The sequence below is a fragment of the Galeopterus variegatus genome, unplaced genomic scaffold (assembly GCF_000696425.1).
Source record: "Galeopterus variegatus unplaced genomic scaffold, G_variegatus-3.0.2 Scaffold1531, whole genome shotgun sequence".
Lineage (NCBI taxonomy): Eukaryota > Metazoa > Chordata > Mammalia > Dermoptera > Cynocephalidae > Galeopterus > Galeopterus variegatus.
The window spans coordinates 20830-42550 of NW_007727642.1; the positions used below are offsets into that span (position 1 = coordinate 20830).

Sequence of the window (21721 nt, forward strand, 5' to 3'; positions counted from 1 at the left end):
CCCCCCCCGAGCCGGGAACTCAAGCTGCGTGTTCCCCTGCGTTGTGGCTGGGTGGCCGCGTCCGCGCGCTAGCCATGAGGATTCGGATGGTCGTGAGGAAGACCTGGGTAGGAAAGAGCTGCCTCCTGCTGGCGCTTTTAGCAGTGGCCTATGTCCTTGTGGAGTTCTCGGTCTCCACTTTCCATGCCTCCCCAGGAGCCGGCCATACCAGGGAGCGGGTCTCAAGACGGCTCTCAGACCTGGAGAAAAATTCAGAGGATTTGTCTCGACCACTTTATGAGAAGCCCCCTGCAGATTCCCATGCACTTGGGGAGTGGGGGAAAGCCAGCAAACTCCAGCTCAACGAGGGTGAACGGAAGCAGCAAGAAGAACTCATTGAGAGATATGCCATCAATATTTACCTTAGTGACAGGATTTCTCTGCACCGCCACATAGAGGATAAAAGAATGTATGAGTGTAAGTCCAAGAAATTCAACTATAGGAGACTTCCCACCACCTCTGTTATCATTGCTTTCTATAATGAAGCATGGTCGACTTTACTGCGCACCATTCACAGTGTTTTAGAAACTTCTCCTGCAGTCCTCTTGAAGGAGATCATCTTGGTGGATGACTTGAGTGACAGAGTTTATTTGAAGACACAACTTGAAACTTATATCAGCAATCTTGATAGAGTCCGCTTGATTAGAACCAATAAGCGTGAGGGGCTGGTTAGGGCCCGCCTGATTGGGGCCACTTTTGCCACTGGTGATGTCCTCACTTTCTTGGATTGTCACTGTGAGTGTAATTCTGGTTGGCTGGAACCACTTTTGGAAAGGATCAGCAGAGATGAAACAGCAATTGTTTGTCCTGTTATAGATACCATTGATTGGAATACTTTTGAATTCTATATGCAGACGGGGGAGCCCATGATTGGTGGATTTGACTGGCGTTTAACATTCCAGTGGCATTCTGTCCCCAAACATGAAAGAGACAGGCGGGAATCGAGAATTGACCCCATCAGATCACCCACCATGGCTGGAGGATTGTTTGCTGTCAGCAAGAAATATTTTCAGTACCTTGGAACATATGATACTGGAATGGAAGTGTGGGGAGGTGAAAATCTCGAGTTGTCTTTTAGGGTGTGGCAGTGTGGTGGTAAATTGGAGATCCACCCATGTTCCCATGTGGGCCATGTATTCCCCATGCGGGCACCGTATGCTCGCCCCAATTTCCTACAGAATACTGCTCGGGCAGCAGAAGTGTGGATGGATGGGTACAAAGAGCATTTCTACAATCGAAACCCTCCAGCAAGGAAAGAAGTGTACGGTGATATTTCTGAAAGAAAATTACTACGAGAACGGCTGAGATGCAAGAATTTCGACTGGTATTTGAAAAATGTGTTTTCCAATTTACATGTTCCAGAGGATAGGCCAGGCTGGCATGGGGCTATTCGCAGTATGGGGATCTCTTCTGAATGTTTAGATTATAATTCTCCTGACAACAACCCCACAGGTGCTAACCTTTCACTGTTTGGATGCCATGGTCAAGGAGGCAATCAATTCTTTGAATATACTTCAAACAAAGAAATAAGGTTTAATTCTGTGACAGAGTTATGTGCGGAGGTTCCTGAGCAAAAAAATTATATAGGAATGCAAAATTGTCCTAAAGATGGGCTCCCTGTTCCAGTAAACATAATTTGGCATTTTAAAGAAGATGGAACCATTTTTCATCCACACTCAGGACTATGTCTTAGTGCTTATCGGACACCCGAGGGCCGACCTAATGTCCAAATGAAAACTTGTGATGCTCTAGATAAAAATCAAATCTGGAGGTTTGAGAAATAGTAGAGTACAACAGCACTTTCATCATAAGCTGACAATAGCTTCAGTAAAAGTCAAAGAGCCTCAGAGAAGATTGTATTTTATCAGAAGTCACCCACAGTCATCTGTGAGAGCACTCTGAAGCTGTGGTTCATTTTGGTATATTACACTGAAACTGGGTGCACAGAGTACTACTGTTTAATATTTCAAAGTGCCTTATGGGTTGTTTTATTTAAAAGCTTTGTCAATATGGTCTCTTACTTCTTCTTAAAGAAGTTGACTGAATTGAGATACAAGACATTTAAGTGCCAGACTTAATATTAAAGAATGTGAAAGTCCAAGTAAAATGAGGTATGATTTGTGTTGATGGGTAAGTTTACTGCACATCCTATTTTTTTAAACAAAACTCATAAATGTGCAGTGTGACCTATTGCTATTTTGATTACATAGAATTTGAACTTTTTTATCCAGCTCATTAAATTTTAGGTTTTATTTATTTTTCAATCTAATTTTCCTTTACTCGAATAGAAATCAAAGAAAGTTGATCTTGGGGAGAGAGGCCTAGTTTTGATATATGTGTCGTTGGAAGAGGGCATTAGTTTGAATTTGAGTTTGGAGATCTTTTCGACATACAGACTTCTCAAAAAACTATACCCATGTCTTAGTGACATGGGGAGATATTTACATTCCACACTTTGTAAACTTGAACTATTGGACTTAACTGATTTATATATTGATACCTCACATTGCTCTGTTTTTGTAAGCTGTCCTCTCTGTGAACTTGTTTGTGTGTGTAGGGCATTTTCTCATTGCACTTCCTTAAGTTATGAATGTACTAGAAAGGGACCCATTCGGAATACTGTGCCTCCCTTTGTTAGTGCTTAATCATTTAAAGTAAACACAATTGAGGCCTCTCTGAAGTTTAACCCAACTGTGTTTATTGAAATGTGTGAAACTGAAAGTGGGCCAGGTTCTACAAAGGCTGTGGAACTCTTCTACGAGCTCTTGCTGATCAGGAAATTTAAGGCTTTATCTTAAGAATAGAAGGAAGAAAAAGACTGCCTCGGCAATTGTGAATGCTGCCTTCTAGCTGGTTTTCAACACCCTGAGCACCCATCTTGGCCCTTAGGCAGCTTTGAGTAAGTGGGTGAATGAATGACTGAATGAGTGAATGGCTCAGCCAAGGAATGTAACTTTGCTCAAGTCACTTGATGTGTTTGCTCCTCAGTTTCCTCATCTGTAAAATGTGGATGCTGGATTAGATCTTGAAGATCCTTCCAGCTCAGAAATTTTGATTGTACGTTATACCCTTCTCAGATTCAGTCACTGTGCAATCGTAGCACTTTTTTTTTTAATCTCTTCATTTTTAACATAGAAAATGTTGTTGAGCAGCTGAGCAATGTTCAGTCCAGTTGTGAAGCTGCAGAAAGAGAAATAGTTTAAAAATTAAGTGAGCTGAGCTCACCTGAAGTGGTTTATGTCTATGGGTGGAAAGTTGTTTAGTCACTGTTTGTAATCATTTATTTTGACAATTGTTGAACCAATTTTGTTTTAAAAACTTTTAGACTCTAAAAGTAATCTTTTGACTAAAAATATAAATATTTTCCAAACTAAATTATTTGAGAAGTAAACATACTTTTTTTAAAAAAGTATTTTTTCTGGTCTTATACCAACGTTATATCCTGAAATCAAAGGCTGAATTTAGAGTTAAATCTCGTTAGTTCACTTTGGTGTAGATTTATGAAAAATGCATATTCCAGGAAGAATTAATCCACATTATTTATAAGTAAAGTTGTTTTCAGTATTTACTTGTGACTGGGAGAGGAGGAACTTTGCAAAATCTGAACTTCATAAAATTATTTAGAATAACCATTTAAAAAATAAATTGCTATGTAATCTTAAATATTTTGTTTCTCTTTTGCCTCTTAAAATGAAAATGTCTTAATAGTTTCTGTAAGTTACCCAGCAACCTTAATGTTTATCAGAGAATCATCCAGATTCCATGTGCAGTGTGTTTGGCCCTGGGTTTAATTTAAGAAGGATTTATAATAATGCCCTGAATTTTTCAAAAGAGATCCTCCTAAACCCACCCTCTCCCCTTGCACAGTCGGCTTTAAAAAATTCTTTTTCTATTTTTTACTTTTCTCTTTTTATTTATTTTTTGTTGTTCTTGTTAGCCCCCTATCATATGGGAGAACTAAAATTAAAATATTCTGGAAGAACTTACTGGAATTATTTTTATTTTAGTATACTGATACTCCTATCAAAAGGGAAAAGAGGCCTTTAGAAGTAGAATACTTAAATTATTTATTTACCTTTGCCCTGAATTGCTGGGTGTGACCCAGCAATCTTTTTGGAAGACATTTTAGGCTGGAACTTTATTTATATCAATAATTCAGAATAGTTAGGCTGTTTATTCTTCACAATATGTACATAACAGAAAAGCAAGACTTTCACATATACACTTTTCATATACAGGCATGTTCCAATTAAATTCCCAAAACACATTGTAATGATACATACTAAATGTATTTTGGTTCTGTAATTCTAATTTATTGGTACCAAAGCTGTCTTTTGCTGTAGGCAATTAAGAGTTGACCTTTTAGAGCCAGCCCGGTGGCGCACTGCTACAGTGCGCCGCTTGGGAGCGCGGCGGCGCTCCCGCCGAGGGTTCGGATCCCACATACAGACCAGTTCCCGCTCACTGGCTGAGTGAGGTGCCGGCGCGACGCCGAGGGTTGCAATCCCGTTGCCGGTCCCGGTCCGGTGCGGGCACGACACTGAGGGTTGCGATCCATTGCCGGACACGAAAAAAGACAAAAAAAAAAAAGAGTTGACCTTTTAGGTTAATTTACGTGCTTAATAACAGTTTTAGCAAAATATTTGGTGGGCAAGGAGATTCAGCTTTAAATGTTCACTATGTCATTTAGTGTCCAGTTCTGTGAATACATTGACTTTCTAATAGGGATTTTTGGCATCCATTTTTTTAAAAATGATAGTCTAATCATTGGAAGGACCTCTATAACTCCGAATAATTTGTTGTGCCAGGCTTTTATCACTGTCCTAGGCTGGGCTGGGAGAGATATCTTCTGCAGGCCAGTGGTGTCCTTGGCTGTCTGGTTACCATTCTAACCCATTTATTTGCACTTGTCAAATCCCGTTCAAAAGAGGAAGGGGAAATACTCCTTTATTAGTACTCCTTTATTTAATGCCACTGTGTGCCAGACGCTGTCCTATCCTCTGAGTACAGATGGGAGCAAAACAGATGTGCTTCATAAGATGGTATAAAGAGTTCACAGTCTGGTGGTGGAGACAAATATTACCAAGCAAACATACAAATCCATGTGTAAGTACAACTTGATGATACAAAAGAAAATAGTCAAATATTGTGAAGGAAAGGAACAGGATGTTTGAGGAATTATAACAGTGAGACATACTTAAATTTACGGGGTCAAGGAATATTTCTCTGCTGAAGTCAGATTTAACTGAAGCCCTGAAGGAGGAGTTAGCTAGGTAAAGAATAACCATTTAAAAAAATATTAGCTAGGTAAAGATTAGAGAATAACATAGGCAAAGACCTAGGGTCGGAAAGAGCATGTCCTAAATCAAGGAAGTAAAAGAATGCCATAATGGGTAGAGCCTGGTAGACTAAGGAAGGTAGGGAAAGATGAAGTTGTAGGGGGAGGCAGAGGCAGGTTGGGCAGAGCCTTGGAAGGTACCATGGGTTAAGTGGTGGCCCTGCAAAAGATGCACGCATGTCCTAATCCCTGGAACCTGTAATATGACTTATTTGGAAAAAAGGTCTTTGTAGGTGTAATTAAGGATCTGTAGATGAGATCACCCTGAATTAACTGTGTGGGCCCCTAAATCCATTGATGAGTGTCCTTATAAGAGGAAGCCATGTGAAGCCAGAGGCAGAGATTGGAGTGATGCAGCCACAAGCCAAGGAGCTGCCTAGAGGCACCAGAAGCTGGAAGAGGGAAGAAATGGGATCTCCTACAGAGCCTTTGGAGGGAGTGTGGCCCTGCCAACACCTTGATCTTGGACTTCTGCTTCCAGAACTGTGAGAGAATAAACTTCCATTGTTTTATGCCTCCAAGTTTGTGTTAATTTGTTATGGCAGCCACAGGAAATTAAGTTTTTAGAATTTTGTTCTGAGATTTGTGGAAATTGTTCAAGGGTTTTAAGTAAGGGAATGACATGATCTGATTTATATCTTAAAAAGATCACTCTGGCTACTATGTGGAGATTGTACTATGCATGGAAACATTTAGGAGCTACTGTAGTAATACTAGCAGGAGATAATGGTGGTTCAAACTAGAATGGTGATCTTCAAACTAGAGTGGTGGTCTGGGTAAGAGAGAAATTTGGGAGTTATTAGCATATTGATGGTATTTAAAGTCATGAGAATGGTTGAAATCACCTGGGAAGAATATAGAACAATGAGAGCAAATGGCCTGTGTCTGAGTCCTGAAGATCTCCAACCTTTTAAATCAGACAAGAAGATAACAAAAGAATCTGAGAAGGAATAGTCAGAAAGATAGGAGGGCAAGCTGTTACAGTGGGGTATCATGAAAGCCAGGATCTGGAGTGGAATAGAAATGTTGGAGGGAGCAGATGTTAAGTAGTAATTAGAGAGAGTGGGGGAGGGCACTAATAGAGAATTATGCACTACTTTGCTGTGTAGAAGGCCCATGTGAAATTAGTGATCATGAATTTCTAGTGTTTCTGGAGGGGTGTCCAGCAATTCTCACTGGCACAGATGTAGTCTCAGAAAAGACAGAGTGATTGGGATTTTGCCAGGGGAATTTGAAGGAAGGAGGGAGAGCCAAGGGATTGAATGTATGTGTAAGGGAGGGGAGAGATGAAGACTGAGGAGAGAGTCTCGGTGGAGAACAGAGGTCAGTGGATTGGAGTTCTGGATGAGGTGGAAGCTGCTGAGCAAGTGAGCAATAAGGAAAAAACGTTTCCATGGTGGGTTTCAATTAGTGATTTGGGAAGTGTTCAGGTTCTGCAGATGGCAAGACCCAGAGTGTGACCATAGAATGGTTTGCTGAGGAGGCATGGAAGAAAATGTCTTTGAAGCAGCTCTGTTTTCCCCCCATTCTTTTTTTTTTTTTTTTTTTTTTGTCTTTTTCGTGACCGGTAGGGGGATCGCAACACTTGGTATGGTGTCACCTGCACCGCGTTCAGCCAGTGAGTGAACCGGCCACTCCTATATAGGATCTGAACCCGCGGCGGGAGCGTCGCTGCGCTCCCAGCGCCGCACTGTCCCGAGTGTGCCACGGGGTGGGCCCTTTCCCCCCATTCTGAAATGTTCTTCACCACCTCATTCTTCACTTGTCTGGCTCCTGGTCCTTCACTCCTCCACTTAAAATGCCACTTATCACTCTATCTAAGTTAAGTATCCCACTCCCACACAAAATTCTCATGACTTCCTGCTTTATCTTTCATGTCTCTTAGCACAATTTAAAATGATATATTTGCCTGCTCATGTGTGATATATTTGTCTGCTTCTCCGCTTGAATTTAAGCTCCCCATTTAGAGATTTTCTCTATTTTGTTACTTAGGACAACCGCCCTTCCTGCACTATTCGCCCTTCCCGTACTATTCTCTACCTGTCGTACGGGTCAGATTCTGTTAAATAAACCGATAATGCTAGGAGCTGGAATGGAGAGAGAGACTATGACCTGAAGTAGGTGAAGTGTGAAAGAGCAAATGATTGCCACTTGAAAGAGTTTCAGGGAACTTGGTGTCCCCAAGCAGGTTTAAGTAGTAAGGAGGAGATATATAGATAGATGTAGATATTAAAACTATGAGTTCTAATCTAACACCACAGAGTATACTCTGGCCCTTCCACTTTCCATATTTGTAACTCTCTTCTCCCATGGCAAGATACTTGGCTCCCGTTATGCCCAGTATATTTTTGCTCAAGCCCAGAATATACAAACAGTAGTTTCTAAATCACTAACCCACACCACTGCAAAAAACAATCCCACTAAGTAGAGTTTTCAGATTTAGTTTTGTTCTGGGAAGCAATTAAATTATCAGTGTCTCCTTTTTGGTCTTGTCATGCTTGGTTTTATTCTTTGTTACGGTGAGTCTACTTCAGTTTTGAACTTATTCCTAAGGTATGCCCTTTATTTTAGGTGTGGTCCTGATTCCTAAAGCACGGACTTTCTGGTGTCTTAGCTCAATGCCTGGAGTGCTCAGAGAGATTTCCCTGCTTTGTCAGAGTGAGAGATCTAGCGACACTCAGTCCAGCTGTAAGTGATCCCTGCTAGGTCACACGTGCTGCTCCACCCTTGGCCAAGGAACTACGAAGACCTCAACCCAACTCCTGGGACCACCTATTCCGCTCAATCACTTCTTCTCGGGAGTCCTGCCACACAAATTTTGTCCCTAGCAGTCACAGCCCAAAACTCTGATGGCTCCTCAGCTCACTCTGCTTCAACTCTATCTCTCTGCTTGCTGTGTAGTAGGAAAAATTTCTTCTCAGGAAGAAAGCCAAGGCGATTGTGGGGCTCACCTTGTGTGTTCCCCTTCTTGCAAGGATCACAGTTTTATGTAGGATCCGAACGCGCGGCAGCACCGCTGTGCTCCCAGCGCCGCACTCTCCCGAGTGAGCCATGGGGCCGGCAGGATCACAGTTTTATAATATCTGTAGTTCAATGCCTGAAAACATTTGCCTCATATATTTTGTTTGTTTAAACTTAAGAATGGCCCTCTTGGAGAGAGATTGACAACCCAACAGAAAAGAGTATGGCTCTGGAATCACACTCCAAACCAGGCTCAACCAGGCTCTGTGGCTTATTAGCAATGTAGTTATGGGAAAGTTATTGAACTTTCAGTTTCTTTATCCATAAAAGGGTCTGACAACATTTCACAGTCTATCGTTTTCTCTCATCCTCTCCCCTCATCATCTCCGAACCCATCCTGCGAAACTCAAGAGCCCACACTTTCCAAGAGGCTATTGAGAAAAAATTCACCATGCTTCCCGTTCTGTTTCCTCCAGTCATGACTAGAAGTTTAAACCTAATCATTGCGCAAACTCTCACTCCCATAATGCTCTGGATAGCCCCTTGGCTGACCCTGATACCCATGCCTTCTCTCCTTCCCAACAGCTACCACTGGGCCAGAGGAACATCTACAGATGATCTCTCTTATGTCCACATCCTCTTCTCTGAAAGAATAAAACCAAGCATGACAAGACCGAAAAGGAGACACTGATAAATTAATTGCTTCTCAGAACAAAACTGAATCTGAAAACCCTAGTTAGTGGGATTGTTTTTTGCAGTGGTGTGGGTTAGTGATTTAGAAACTACTGTTTGTATATTCTAGGCTTGAGCAAAAATATATTGAGCATAATGGGAGCCAAGTATCTTGCTATGGGAGGAGAGAGTTACAAATATGGAAAGTGGAAGGGCCAGAGTATACTCTGTGGTGTTAGATTAGAACTCATGGTTTTAATATCTACATCTATCTACATGTCTACATATACATAGATGTAACTTTCTATTTATAACTAATTTCTTAAGTTCTGCCTGCTGAGATTTCTGTTTATATCTTATTTCTTAGCTGTGTTCATTGACATACCGGTAGAAATGAGCAAACATAGTGCTGAGATCTTGATTTCTAAAATACTGTTCTCCACCAAAAGGAATCAGAGCTTCTTGGGGGGAAAACCTAATTCCAGGGCGAGGGCAAGAGAAGAACATCTTAGATATACGTTTTTTCCAAGAAGCTCTGATTCCTTTTAGTGGAGAATGGTATTTAGAAACCAAGATCTTGGCGCTAATTTTGTACTATGTTTCTAGAAAGTAAGGAAGTGCTCGAAGAATAATGGACACACATCAGAAGCACACAGAAGTCAGCTTTAAGGAGTTCACACTAGTCAAATCTGGAACAATTTGAGTCAAAATAATAATACTTATCAATTTTAACACACTGAATAGAATAATCTACGTGTCCACACTGATATAAATAAGTGAACGAATAAATAGATAAATGGAGGAAAAGGGATGATTCTTCTTACAATAATAAATACATTAACAAATATTAGTTCACTAATTAAATAACTAATTAAACATTAAGTAGTAAGTTATAGAAAGAATGTTAGGTTGGAAAATTATCAAAGGATGCTAAAATTAGTGTGTAACAGTTTGATGAAAAAGAGGATGTTTATATAGTCTTGAAGTATCTCCCCACAAATTACTTATTAATTAGAGAGGGGAAAAATACTAACTTCACATGGCAGAGATCACCTAAACTAAGCGGTCAAAGTTAATATAATGAATATTAGGACAAACATTAGGACAAAATATGTGTACCCTAATGTGATGCACTGATAAGGGCACAACATACCTTCTGTGATATTTCTGTCAAAAATGTATATCCTGAATCTAATTGTGAGGAAACATCAGAAAAAAATTAAGGAATGTGCCACCAAGATAACAGGCTTGCAGTCTTTGAGAATATCAAGGTCAATAAAGGCGAAGAACAACATAGGAACTCTTCCTAGTTTTTAGGAGACTACAGATACATGGCAATTAATGCAATGCATATGCTGGCTTATATCATGGACTGGGGAAAATAGCTATAATTGGCAAAATCTTTGAACTGCAGATAAAATAATATATGTTAACTAGCATTTAATTTCCTGACTTTGTTAATTGTACTGTGGTTTATGTAAGTGAATATCCTTAGGAAATACACACTGAATTATTTAATAGTAAGGAGACATTATGTTTCTAGCTTTGTTTCAAATGTTTAAGAAAATATGCATAATGAAGGTATGTATGTAGAGAGAAAATGATAAAGCAAATGGACAAATTTTAAACAATGGCAAAGTCTAGGGTAGAGAATGTATGGGAGTTTCTTATATTGCCTTGTGATTTTCCTTTAGGCTTGAAATTATCAAAATAAAAATTGCCCAAAAATTGGGGGAGGGGAGAATAAGGCAACTCTATGTATTCATAAAATGTGATCTCCAATATCTATTATACTAAGTGGCCTGAGGAAGGGGAGGAGAGATAGGCAAATGCAAAGTAGCAGGTATAGTATACTATCATTTGTATAAAAAGCACATGAAAATAGGCACACATATTTGTATAAGCACATAGGAGAATTTCCAAGAAAATGGTAATGTTGGTTGCCTCTAGGAAAGGGAACCAGGTGACCAAGAACTGGCAAGAGATTTTATTAAATACCCTTTGTAATAATATTGGAATTCTGTTTCAGGTACCTGTATTACCAACTGAAAAGATAAATAGGATAATTTAATGAGACACCCAAACTGCAGGCAGTACCATTTCTTTTCAGAAAATAGTATTCCTGACAGATCAAAACTCTTAAGTAATTTGGTTAAGTCAAGAAGTGAGAGAGCTTGGGTTGACTAAAGAAAGTTATCGCTACTTAATGTACTCAAAAGCTCTTGGCCTTTTGGACATTAGGGAGAGCAAACATGCTTTCCATTAGTGTGCTTTTCATTGTTAACTCCAGAGACAAAGCACTGGCCTATGAGTGAGCTTTGTTCTTTTTCATGTCCTAACAAGCATTTCTTGAAACAGTAGATTATTCTTGTCAAATACAAGTTTAAGTAAGTTTTTTTAAAATTAGATTTGCTAGTTAAACTTTTAACTTCCTCCTTTTGACATTTTATCTCAAAATAAGCCAGTCAGATGATGAATAGTACAAGCTTTGACATTTTAAATTATGTGGTAATGTTTATATAGGGTGTGGTTCAATGGAAATGTATGGAAACCAATTCCAAGTTGACACAGTACAACGTTGACATCAGTAATCAAATACCTTTTATTATCATGGTATTAGGGTTTGGTGGGAGAATCCTTTAAGAAAGAAGGTTAAGGAAGTATGGAGGAAAATTCAGTGTTGGTTTTCATAGTTTTCAATAAGAATTCATTCATGTATTTTTTTTTATATATTATTAGTCTTTTTTTTGGTTCCCTGAAATTTAGAAGAAAATAAAGAGTGTACCCTGAACTACTCTGCTGTGATTGAGACATCTCTGCTTCTGGAGTTTCATAATTAGTAGGCTTCTGAAATGGCACATCACCTTAAGTTAGGCTGTCCCTGTCCTTTAAACCATTTGTTCATCCTGCTTTCTCAGTTACTTCGCTTTAGCAGGCTTCATGCTGATATATAGCAAGTGTTGCCTTAATGTGAGTATGTAGCCATTAACTCTAAATGTATAATTTTTTGAGCCCCCACTGTGTACAATTCACAGTTCTAGATATTCTGGGGGAGAATGTGGAGAAAAACCTGAGAAGTCTACTCTGGTTAGGATGCTCTTTTTCTCTTCTAATGACAAAATTCGTGAAGGCTCCAACCCTGTGTCACCTTCTTGATTAAGCTTCACATTCTTACCCCCCTCTCCCACCCCCAATTAATTGTTGCTGCACCATAATCCTGTAATACTGTTTCTTTCTGGCCCTTATATGAAGTACTAGGGACCCTGTAAACCTTAAATGAGTTAATGAATGAGTTTTATACATTAACTCTTTCCACTGCCTCCTTCCCGTTTTCTCCTTAACCCATGCCATTCTGGCTTTGATCCCACCACATCACACATCACTGAAACAATTTTTATTGCAAAACCAACATTTGATCCTCAGGCCCAGGGCGAGCATTGTGAGCATACTACCTGTACAGATGCAAAGTGCCCCACACTTAGTGAATGCTCTGCTGTCACTGTCTTGAAATTCTTAATAATTTTTCTGTGAGGGCCCCACATCTACATTTTTGCACTGGGCCCTGGAAATTATGTAGTGCGTCCTGATCAGGCCTGATCTTACGCAGTCTGTTCAAAGCATTCGACACAGCTTGTCACCCTCTTGGAATACTTCTTGTTTTCCTGGACACTGCGGTTTCCTTGCCCCCTCCTACTTCATTTATGGCTCCTTCTTTTGTTTTTCCTTATTTGAAGGTTAAATGCCTTCCCCCTCTTCTATTTCTGTACTCCCTTCCTAAGTGACTCCGTCCAGTTTACAATCTCTAATACTTTCTCTAGTCTACTGCTAACAGCAACAACAACAAAAAAACCTTCAACAATAATAGCTATATCTGAGTGTTATCTATGTGATAGCCATGGAGTACAAATATCACTTCATACTTTCGACACCTCATTTTGTAGGTGAAATGTCCCAGGCACGGAGAGGTTGAGTAACTTGTCCAAGGGCACATAGCAGTATGTGACAGTCTGTATTTGAACCCAAGGAGTCTAATTCTATAGCTTGCTCTTTTAACAACCATACTGTACAGTCATAACCTCTCCCTGGGCTCCAAGTGGGTATATCCATCTCCCTACTTGACATTTTACTTGTATGTCTAAGTGACATCTCAAATTTACTGTGTGCAAAACAGAACTCTTGATTTCCACCCTATATCACTCCGAACCGCCTTCTCTTCTGATCTTTCCCATCTCATTAAATGGCACTAAGATTCACCTGGGTGCCCAGGCCAAAAACCTGGCACCTTTGCTTCTCTTTTTCTCTCCCTCACATCTACTCCATTAGCAAGCCTCATAGGCTCTTCCCTTATTACATATCTTGATTTTGACTATTTCTCTGACTTCCTCCACCTCCGGCCTAGTCCAGATCACTAAATTCTCCTGACTGGATGATTGCAATATCTCCTAGTCCAGATTACTAAATTCTCCTGACTGGATGATTGCAATATCTCCTAATTGATATCCTTCTTCAGTTCTGTCTCCTTGCCCCTGGTATATTCACCACATAACAGCTAGAGTGATGTTTTTTGTTTTCTAAATTTTTTATTGAAGTATAGATATGTACCAAAAATTGCACAAATCATAATTTTACAACTTAATGAATTTTTACAATGTAACATTCCTATTTAATGAACACCCAGAGCAAAAAACATAACATTACCAGTACCTCCAAAAGTCCCCCTGTGCTTGCTGCCAGTCACTATCCTCCCTTCTGCCATGCAAATAATATCTCTGCTTACTTCTAACAACATAGATTAGTTTTGCTGCTTCTTAAACTTCATATACATGAATTTAATTACACAGTAGGTATATAGCATGAATGTATCACAACTGATATATCTCTTTCACTTTGATGGGTAGTTGGGTTTCTAGTTTGGTCTATTTTGAATAGTACTGCCACAAACGTTATCATTGATGTCTTTTGCTGAACATACATAAGAATTTCTGTTGGGTAAATATATAGGAGTAGAATTGTTGAGTCAAATGGTAAGTGTATTTTCAGCTTCAATAGATATTTCAAAACAGATTTCCAAAGTGGCTACAACCACCAGCATTCCGTGAGAGTTCCAGTTTTTCCACATCCTCACCAAGATTTGGTGTTATTTACTTTTTCACGGTAGCCATTCTGGTGAGTACGTAGTAATATCTCATTGTGCTTTTAATTTGCATTTTCCTGATAACTAATGGAATTGAGCACCTTTATGTTTATTGGCCATATGGATATCCTCTTTTATAAAGTGCCTGTTTAAGCCCTTTCCCTATTTTCCTATTGGGCATTGTCCTGTCTTTTTTCTTTTTCTATTGAAACATAATTGATTGTACATGTCTGTGGGACAGAACAGAAAGAGACTTTTAAGGTAATCTTATCCAGCTGTAAAACCATTACAAGATCAATAGTCAAAATTAGAATACTGTTGGTAATTTAAAGTATTGTACTATGATAAATTTCCTGAAGTGGGTAACCATGCTATGGGTATGTAAGAAAGAAAAACACACTGAAGTATTTAGGAATAAAGATGCCATGATTTATATAACTCACTCCCAAATGGTTCAGGAAAAAAAACAGTATAAAGTATAGGAGTCCAGATTTATTTTTTTCCTTAGGAATTTTCAGTTGACCCAACATAATTTTTGAAAAGGCCATCCCTTCCTCCCTGTCAAAGTGACAGTTTTCTTAAACCAGATCATGAGATTGCCCCTGCTCAAAATCCTACAGTGGTTTCCCATTGCACTTAGAATAAACTGCACACATCTCACCATGCCTTCTTATCTGTCATCTGCCTCCTTTGTGGCTTCCCTCCTGCCATTTTCTTTCTTCACCTCTCCTCTCTACTGTGGACACACTGTCCTCCTTGTCACTCCTCTGTCTTCCAAGTGTGTTATTGTCTCAGGCTTTTGCACATGGGGTTCCTTCCACCTGGAGTGCTCTTTCTCCACATCTTGGCCTGGATCACTCCTCATTTCACTCAACTCTTTGCTCAGATGTCCTTTCCTAAGAAGGGACCACCTAATCACCTGATCTAAGATTAATGAGTAAATAATATACAAAGTCCTCTGTATCCATAGGAGACTATTAATGATGTCTCCCCTACTATAGTGTAATTCTTAGACGGAAGGAGTGTGTCTTATTTGCTTTTGTATATCTTGTTTTCAACATAATGCATTGAACTCAAATAGGGTCCTAAGTATAATGCATATGATAATTCATTGTTTTCCCTGTTTTGTCTGCATTAGCCCAGATAATTCAGACCCTAATATAAATATTTAATAATCTGGATGAGGTTTGGTGATCAACTTTTTGTACTTTTTTTTTTTTTTCCTTTTTGTCTTTTTTCGTGTCCGGCAACAGATCGCAACCCTCAGTGTCATGCCCGTACCGGACCGGGACCGGCAACGGGATCGCAACCCTCGGTGTTGCGCCTGCACCTCGCTCAGCCAGTGAGCGGGAACTGGTCTGTATGTGGGATCCGAACCCTCGGTGGGAGTGCCGCCGCGCTCCCAAGCAGCGCACTGTAGCAGTGCGCCACCGGCCGGCCCTGTACTTCTTTTTAATAGGTGCAGTATGCAGCATTGTGGCTTAAAACTTATAAACTCATTTTAATTGTTTTGCATAAAAATAATGCATAGGCAAAATACAAATGAATTTTATACATTGGCTAAATAACTTAGAAAGTGTCACTGACTTTGTATAATCAGGTACTATTTCTCCTGTACAGTGATACTAATCGTATTCCAAGTGTATAAAGTTGCATTTTTTCTAAGCATTTCATAAGTCTACAATCTAGACTTAGTGATTCTTGTTGACCTGGTTCCTATTATTGGGAATATCCTGGGGGTATATGCATATAATAAAATTTGTGTTTTTAGGTAAGCTACCTATCTTTTATTTGTTTATATGTTCATTCTTTGTCAGGGCATTTATTTCTACCATTGATTGCATTTGTTTTCCTTCTCTTAAAGCCTTAAGCTAATGTCTGACACATATGATTCTTTAATTAACATCAAATGTCATAAAATTGCAGAACAGAAAGAGACTTTTAAGGTAATCTTATCCAGCTGTAAAACCATTACAAGATCAATAGTCAAAATTAGAATACTGTTGGTAATTTAAAGTATTGTACTATGATAAATTTCCTGAAGTGGGTAACCATGCTATGGGTATGTAAGAAAGAAAAACACACTGAAGTATTTAGGAATAAAGATGCCATGATTTATATAACTCACTCCCAAATGGTTCAGGAAAAAAAATTTGTGTGTGTCTGTGTGTACGTGCATATGTGTGTTCCTGTACAGAGAGAGAGGAGCACAGAACAAATTATAAACCAAATGGGGCAAAATATTAACACGTTGATTTGGGTAAAGGGCATATTCATGTTATTTGTACTATTCTTATAACTCTTCTTTAAGTGTGAAATTATTTCCATATAAACAGTTTAAAAAATCATCTCATCCAGCCCTATCAGGAAAGACATTCAGTCCTCCAGACACACAGGTTAAGTAACTTTCTCAATAACCCAGAGAGCTAGACAGGACTGACTTTTAGACCGTATATTCTCTGTGTATTAGTCAGATTTCTGTTGCTTATGGAATACCTTAAACTGGGTAACTTATAAAGAAATGAAATTTATTTCTTACAGTTTTAGAGGCTGGGAAGTCCAAGGTCCAGAGAACACATCTAGTGAGGGCCTTCTTGATGGGGCTCTGTACAGAGTCTCATAGTGATGCAGGATATCACATGGTGAGGATGGCAAGAGCTAGAAAGAGCTAATCTTTTCTCTTACCTTCCTTATGAGGCTATCCCAACCACTCCATGACCACCCTTTAAACTGTCGACCCACTGGTCCATGAATGGATCAATCCATTCACGAGGGCACAATCCTTGCAATTCAGTCAATCACCTCTTAAAGGCCCCACCTTTGACCACCATGTTATGGGTTAAGTTCCAATATGAGCTTGGGGAGACATTCAAATCACAGCACTCTGTTACACTGTGCTGACTTCTTCTAGTCAATAGTTATTGAACTCTAATCAAATACAGGGGCCAGTAATCCTGCTGTGTGGTTATAAAGGACACAGTCAAGTTTGTATACTAGTGATGTAGTTTTGAGTATCTTTAAAAATATTTTTGCTATTACCTGGTCAGCCTTACAGCCTGCAGCCTCTCTATCATCTGGATGCCTATTATTAGACATGCTATCCACTTTAATGAGACATTTTACATTAACATTTTACAGAAAAGCCACAAATGCCTATGTTTGCATTTTAACAAAGAGTGGTTTTGTTCTTCTGTTTCTTGATAGCTACTGCTTCTTGGGATACCTTTCTCATGCTATGGAATTTCAAGCCACAAGCTAGAGCTTACAGATATGTGGGTCACAAGGATGTTGTAACCAGCGTGCAGTTTTCTCCACATGGAAACTTACTGGCATCTGCCTCACGGGACAGAACCGTTAGACTCTGGATTCCTGATAAGTAAGAGAATCAAAGAAATACCTGATATGCTTTGAATTTGGAAATGTGAAAGAAACCTGGAACCTGGCTGCTTCTAATGCACTCTGGGGAATGCCTATACCCCCCGATTACCTACGTAACTATACTTAGCCTGAGTATAAGTTGTACTGCTCTGTTGTAAAGTCAAACTGTTTCATATAAATTTTTCTTCATTTTTAACTCATAATTATGTCCTGTTTTTGAAAACTGTTTCTAATCATGCATATATGCTTAATATATCTTAAGTTGGGGGGGTTATCAGTCTCTTTGTAAATCTTATATAAGTTTTAGATTGTTTCCTCAGAAAGATACACATCCGCATGTATAACCGAAAGTTTACCATTTATTAACCTCCTAATGCCCATTTATGCATCTTTTTGGGGCCCTTGGATCCCTATTGAAAAATCTTGTGCCAGAACCATTCTTTGGTTCATATCACTCATTATTGGACTCCAGGATTTTCTTGTTAAAGAAAATTTCTCGCAGAAGTTATAACAAATCTCTCCATAAGAGACTTTTCAAACCCTAGTTGATAGTCCATCTATTTTAAAAAATTATTGAGCCATGATTTTTTTAAAATGTTTTTAATTTTTTAAGTATGTAAGTTTTCAAACATACATGGAAGTAGAATGAATAGCATGACTCCCCCAACCCCCGTATATCCATCAACCTGCTTTAACAGTTATCAGTACTCTGCCAATCTTGTTTTCCCCCTCCCTATCCTCCCTACCTTCCCCCCAGAGTATTTTTAGAACAAATCCCATACACAATACCATTTCCCCCCATAAATACTTCAGAGGATAAGAATTTGAGCATTTTCTTTGACTCTATTGTGTCATGATTTGATTTGCAGCATGTGACTGAGCAGTCCTGGGCACTCCCAAATGAAAGAAAACTTACGGGGCATCCACTGCCAATGGGTACTTTTTTCTGCAACCATACATAGGAAGCTCCATGCTGAGAAATCTGAATATTATTCTGATGGTAGTAAATACAGTTGAAGAGAAGTGAAATATTATAATGATAATGTAGATGGCAATGTAGAAAAGAATTATAAGGAGAAAGAGACTGGTTTTGGGTCCAAGAAGAGAAGTGTGTTCTGAAATCCTTAACTTTGGTAATGTGAGAATAGTTTTTTTTGCTATCTTTGACACAGCACAGCTTCAGTCTCTTATTACTAATTCAAGGAAATCTCAGTGAATAAACTGTGTAAGAGTAGAGGAGCTAAAAGCATAATGAATCATTAATTTGTCATAGCTAATCTAAGTGTATTGATTAAGCTTGTATACATGTCTCTAGTTTCTCTTTTTAAATCATGTCACAGTGGGGCCAGGGCCATGGTGGGTCATGGCAAGGAAGCCGATGTATCAATTATCTATTGCTACATAACAATCCCCCAGACTTAGTAGCTTAATACAAAAACTATCATTTCTCACAATTTTGTGTGTTGTTTAGATGGTTCTTCTGCCCCATTTGGTGTTGGCTGAGATTACTCATGCAGCTTCATTAAACTGGCATCTGGGCTGGACAGGTCCAACACCTCACTCACATGCCTGGGAGTAGGTGCTGGCTATTGGTGGGGTTGACTTGGTTCTCCATGTGCTCTGTCTCTAGCACTATAACCTGGAATTTCTTACAGCACAATGGCTGGGTTCCAGTAGAGTAAAAGAAAAAGTTGCTAGACCTCTTAAGGGCTAGGCCTAAAACTTGCACAGTGTCACTTCTGCCACATTCTGTTGTTGGTCGAAGGAAGTCACACCACTAGCCCAGATTCAAAGGGAAGAGAAATAAAAAGATTTCACGTCCTGTGGAGAGGAGCAATATGCGTGTACAGGAATGAGAGGAATGTTGGTAGCCACATTTGCAGATAGACACCACAGCCAGTGACTGGAAGTTTAAGAAAGAATAGGGAGGAGCAGGTAGAGAAGCAGGTTGCAGATAGACACCACAGCCAGTGACTGGAAGTTTAAGAAAGAATAGGGAGGAGCAGGTAGGGAGTTCTGGCCTGGAGTTCATCACAGTGGGCAGTCAAGAGAATCTGACTGAAAGGGCAGGTAAATATATGTGGGAGGCAGAGAGCCTATATTAAGGCGAAATGAGGAACTAGAAACCAGTTAAGCACCAGCACCACAAACACAAGGCACTCCTATCTTGGTTTATTGTATGCTTCCTGTGGAAACAGGATCCAGTGGGTAGGCCAGCCTACAGCTGAGAGCAGGGCCTTTTGGAAAGAAGACAAGTAGAAAAACTTGCTGGAATGTAGAGCATAGAACTAAAGATCAGGGCAGATTTTGATGATACTGACTGGTTGTCTCTTGGCTTCCTGGTCATGGCAGATGCCAAGTCTTTTCTTTATTGTCTCTACAACTTATACTTGAGTTCAGGAAAAACTGTACTCCTTATTTCTACTCATAGAAATCTCCCTTGAAACCTCACTGAAATAGTCACTGAATGCACCCTCCTAATTTTTGTTTAATATTTATTTCAGTTATTCTTGACATAATATCATTTATCAGGTGATGGATATTTATGATAAAGTCACCTTTGCCTTCTATAGGCCACTGGGATGGTAAAGGCCACTTTGCCTTCTACAAGCCAAGCCAGGTTGGAATTAAGAACCTTTAAGTATCAACTCTTCCTAGTGGAATTCAACAAAATATATTGAGCTCTTTTTATGTGCCTGACATTGTGCTAGATGCTTGTCTTATAGAGATGGATAAGTTATCATTTCTGTCCCCAAAATCTTACTGCTTAATAGGAAAGAAACAGATCTATTTTTTTAAAAAAAGTCACTGTATAATGTAGTAAGTAAAATAGTTGTAGCAGGTAGGGAGCAATTAAGCCTGCCTGGCTTGGTCAAGGGGTTCTGGGGATAGGGGAAATAGGCCAGCCAGAGAAAGCAAAAAGGGCGGAGGCACAGGTGTATGTGAAGCGCTGTGACTGTTTTGAGTACAAAGTTCGGCACAGTGGCAGGATGCCTTGCCAGAGAGCTTGGGTGTTGTACTTTATATTGGAGGAGAGCCAGTGACACGTGGGATTTACATGCTTGGAGTTAACACTTTTAGCAAGGTAATAAGCATAGTATGTAGGTGAATGGAGAGGGATAAAAGATTAGAGCAGGGAGACCAGTTAAGAGGCTTTTACAATAATCTAGGTGAAGGATGTTGAGGATATGTCTATCTTAAGGCAAGCAGAGCTGTGATAGAAAGAAGAGGATTCAAAAAATATTTAGAAAGTCAGATATGGTTTGTTGAGTTACTGGATGTGCGAGAAAAGGAAGTAGGAGGAGTCAATTGTGACTTACATGCTGTGGCTTGGAGATAGGCGGATATTGATCTGACCAACCGAGGTAGTAAATAGAGGATGAGGAATGGATGTATGGGAGGTCAGTGTGAACATTTGAAAATTGGAGGCAGATATATTGTGTCTGAGTAAATTCTGTTGCCTGCCCTATTTCAAGCAGTTATGGCAGTTTTCCCCATAAGGTATCACTGATACAAGTATGACTTTCTAGATAGGAAAATTGCTAAGTCCTGGATATAGCATAAGGTGAAATTGCCTTGGGAACTTGGGGACACTGCCAAAAAGTAGTTATTTCCCAAATATCACCTCGTAACTCTAGCGCTATCCAGCCTGCTTCTAACTATTTTAACAATTTTTCTGCTTCTCCTCAAATGCTTTACATTATATTATCCATCTATTTTCCTCTTATCTTTCCACCCTAGAAAAACCACTTCTGAAATCTCAAGGTGTTAAGAACTGATGTATGTGATTACCACTTGTCCTTTGTTTTGCTTGTGAGTGTAAATTGTACCTACTGGATGAGCAAGGCCTTACATACACTTTGGAGGTCTCAGTTCTTATTACTGGTGGATAGAAGCATAGGTAGGATCAGGAAAGTCAGGTCACCTAGGGACACTTTGTGTAGAGGCAAATGACATGGAAGACATATCCTCCTTCCCAGCCCAGACTATCAGTCCACACAACTTCCATGTAGCCCCAGTTTGAAAATAGCACTGGAGCTATTGATTTTATCAGTTTTAGCTTTTCTAGGTTGTAACTTCTTTAATCTATATATTGCCATTTCTAGAGGAACAATAGGAACTTAAAATGCAAGGCAGAGATTTGTTCAAAATATTATTTTCCTGGCTTCCAATTAAAACAAGAACAGCAAATGGATTTC

The 21721-nt window shown here is 39.4% G+C and overlaps 2 protein-coding genes across 4 annotated transcripts in view; both read left to right on the top strand.

Moving 5' to 3' along the window:
* The window catches only part of POC1B (POC1 centriolar protein B), a 93434-nt gene that overhangs the window by 2172 nt on the left and 69541 nt on the right, over window positions 1–21721 (top strand). For all 3 annotated transcript variants that reach the window (XM_008577541.1, XM_008577542.1, XM_008577543.1), the window contains exon 3: window positions 17349–17520. In XM_008577541.1, the coding sequence (XP_008575763.1) occupies window positions 17349–17520 (172 nt within the window). The remainder of the gene's footprint in view (window positions 1–17348; window positions 17521–21721) is intronic.
* Window positions 87–3702, top strand: GALNT4 (polypeptide N-acetylgalactosaminyltransferase 4). Its single transcript, XM_008577540.1, has one exon. It carries the CDS (start codon window positions 87–89, stop codon window positions 1821–1823), a length of 1737 nt encoding a protein of 578 aa, XP_008575762.1. The 3' UTR covers window positions 1824–3702.

Coding starts and splice junctions, on each gene's coding strand:
- GALNT4 (XM_008577540.1), top strand. CDS start 87: ATGGTCGTGAGGAAGACCTGGGTAGGAAAGAGCTGCCTCCTGCTGGCG.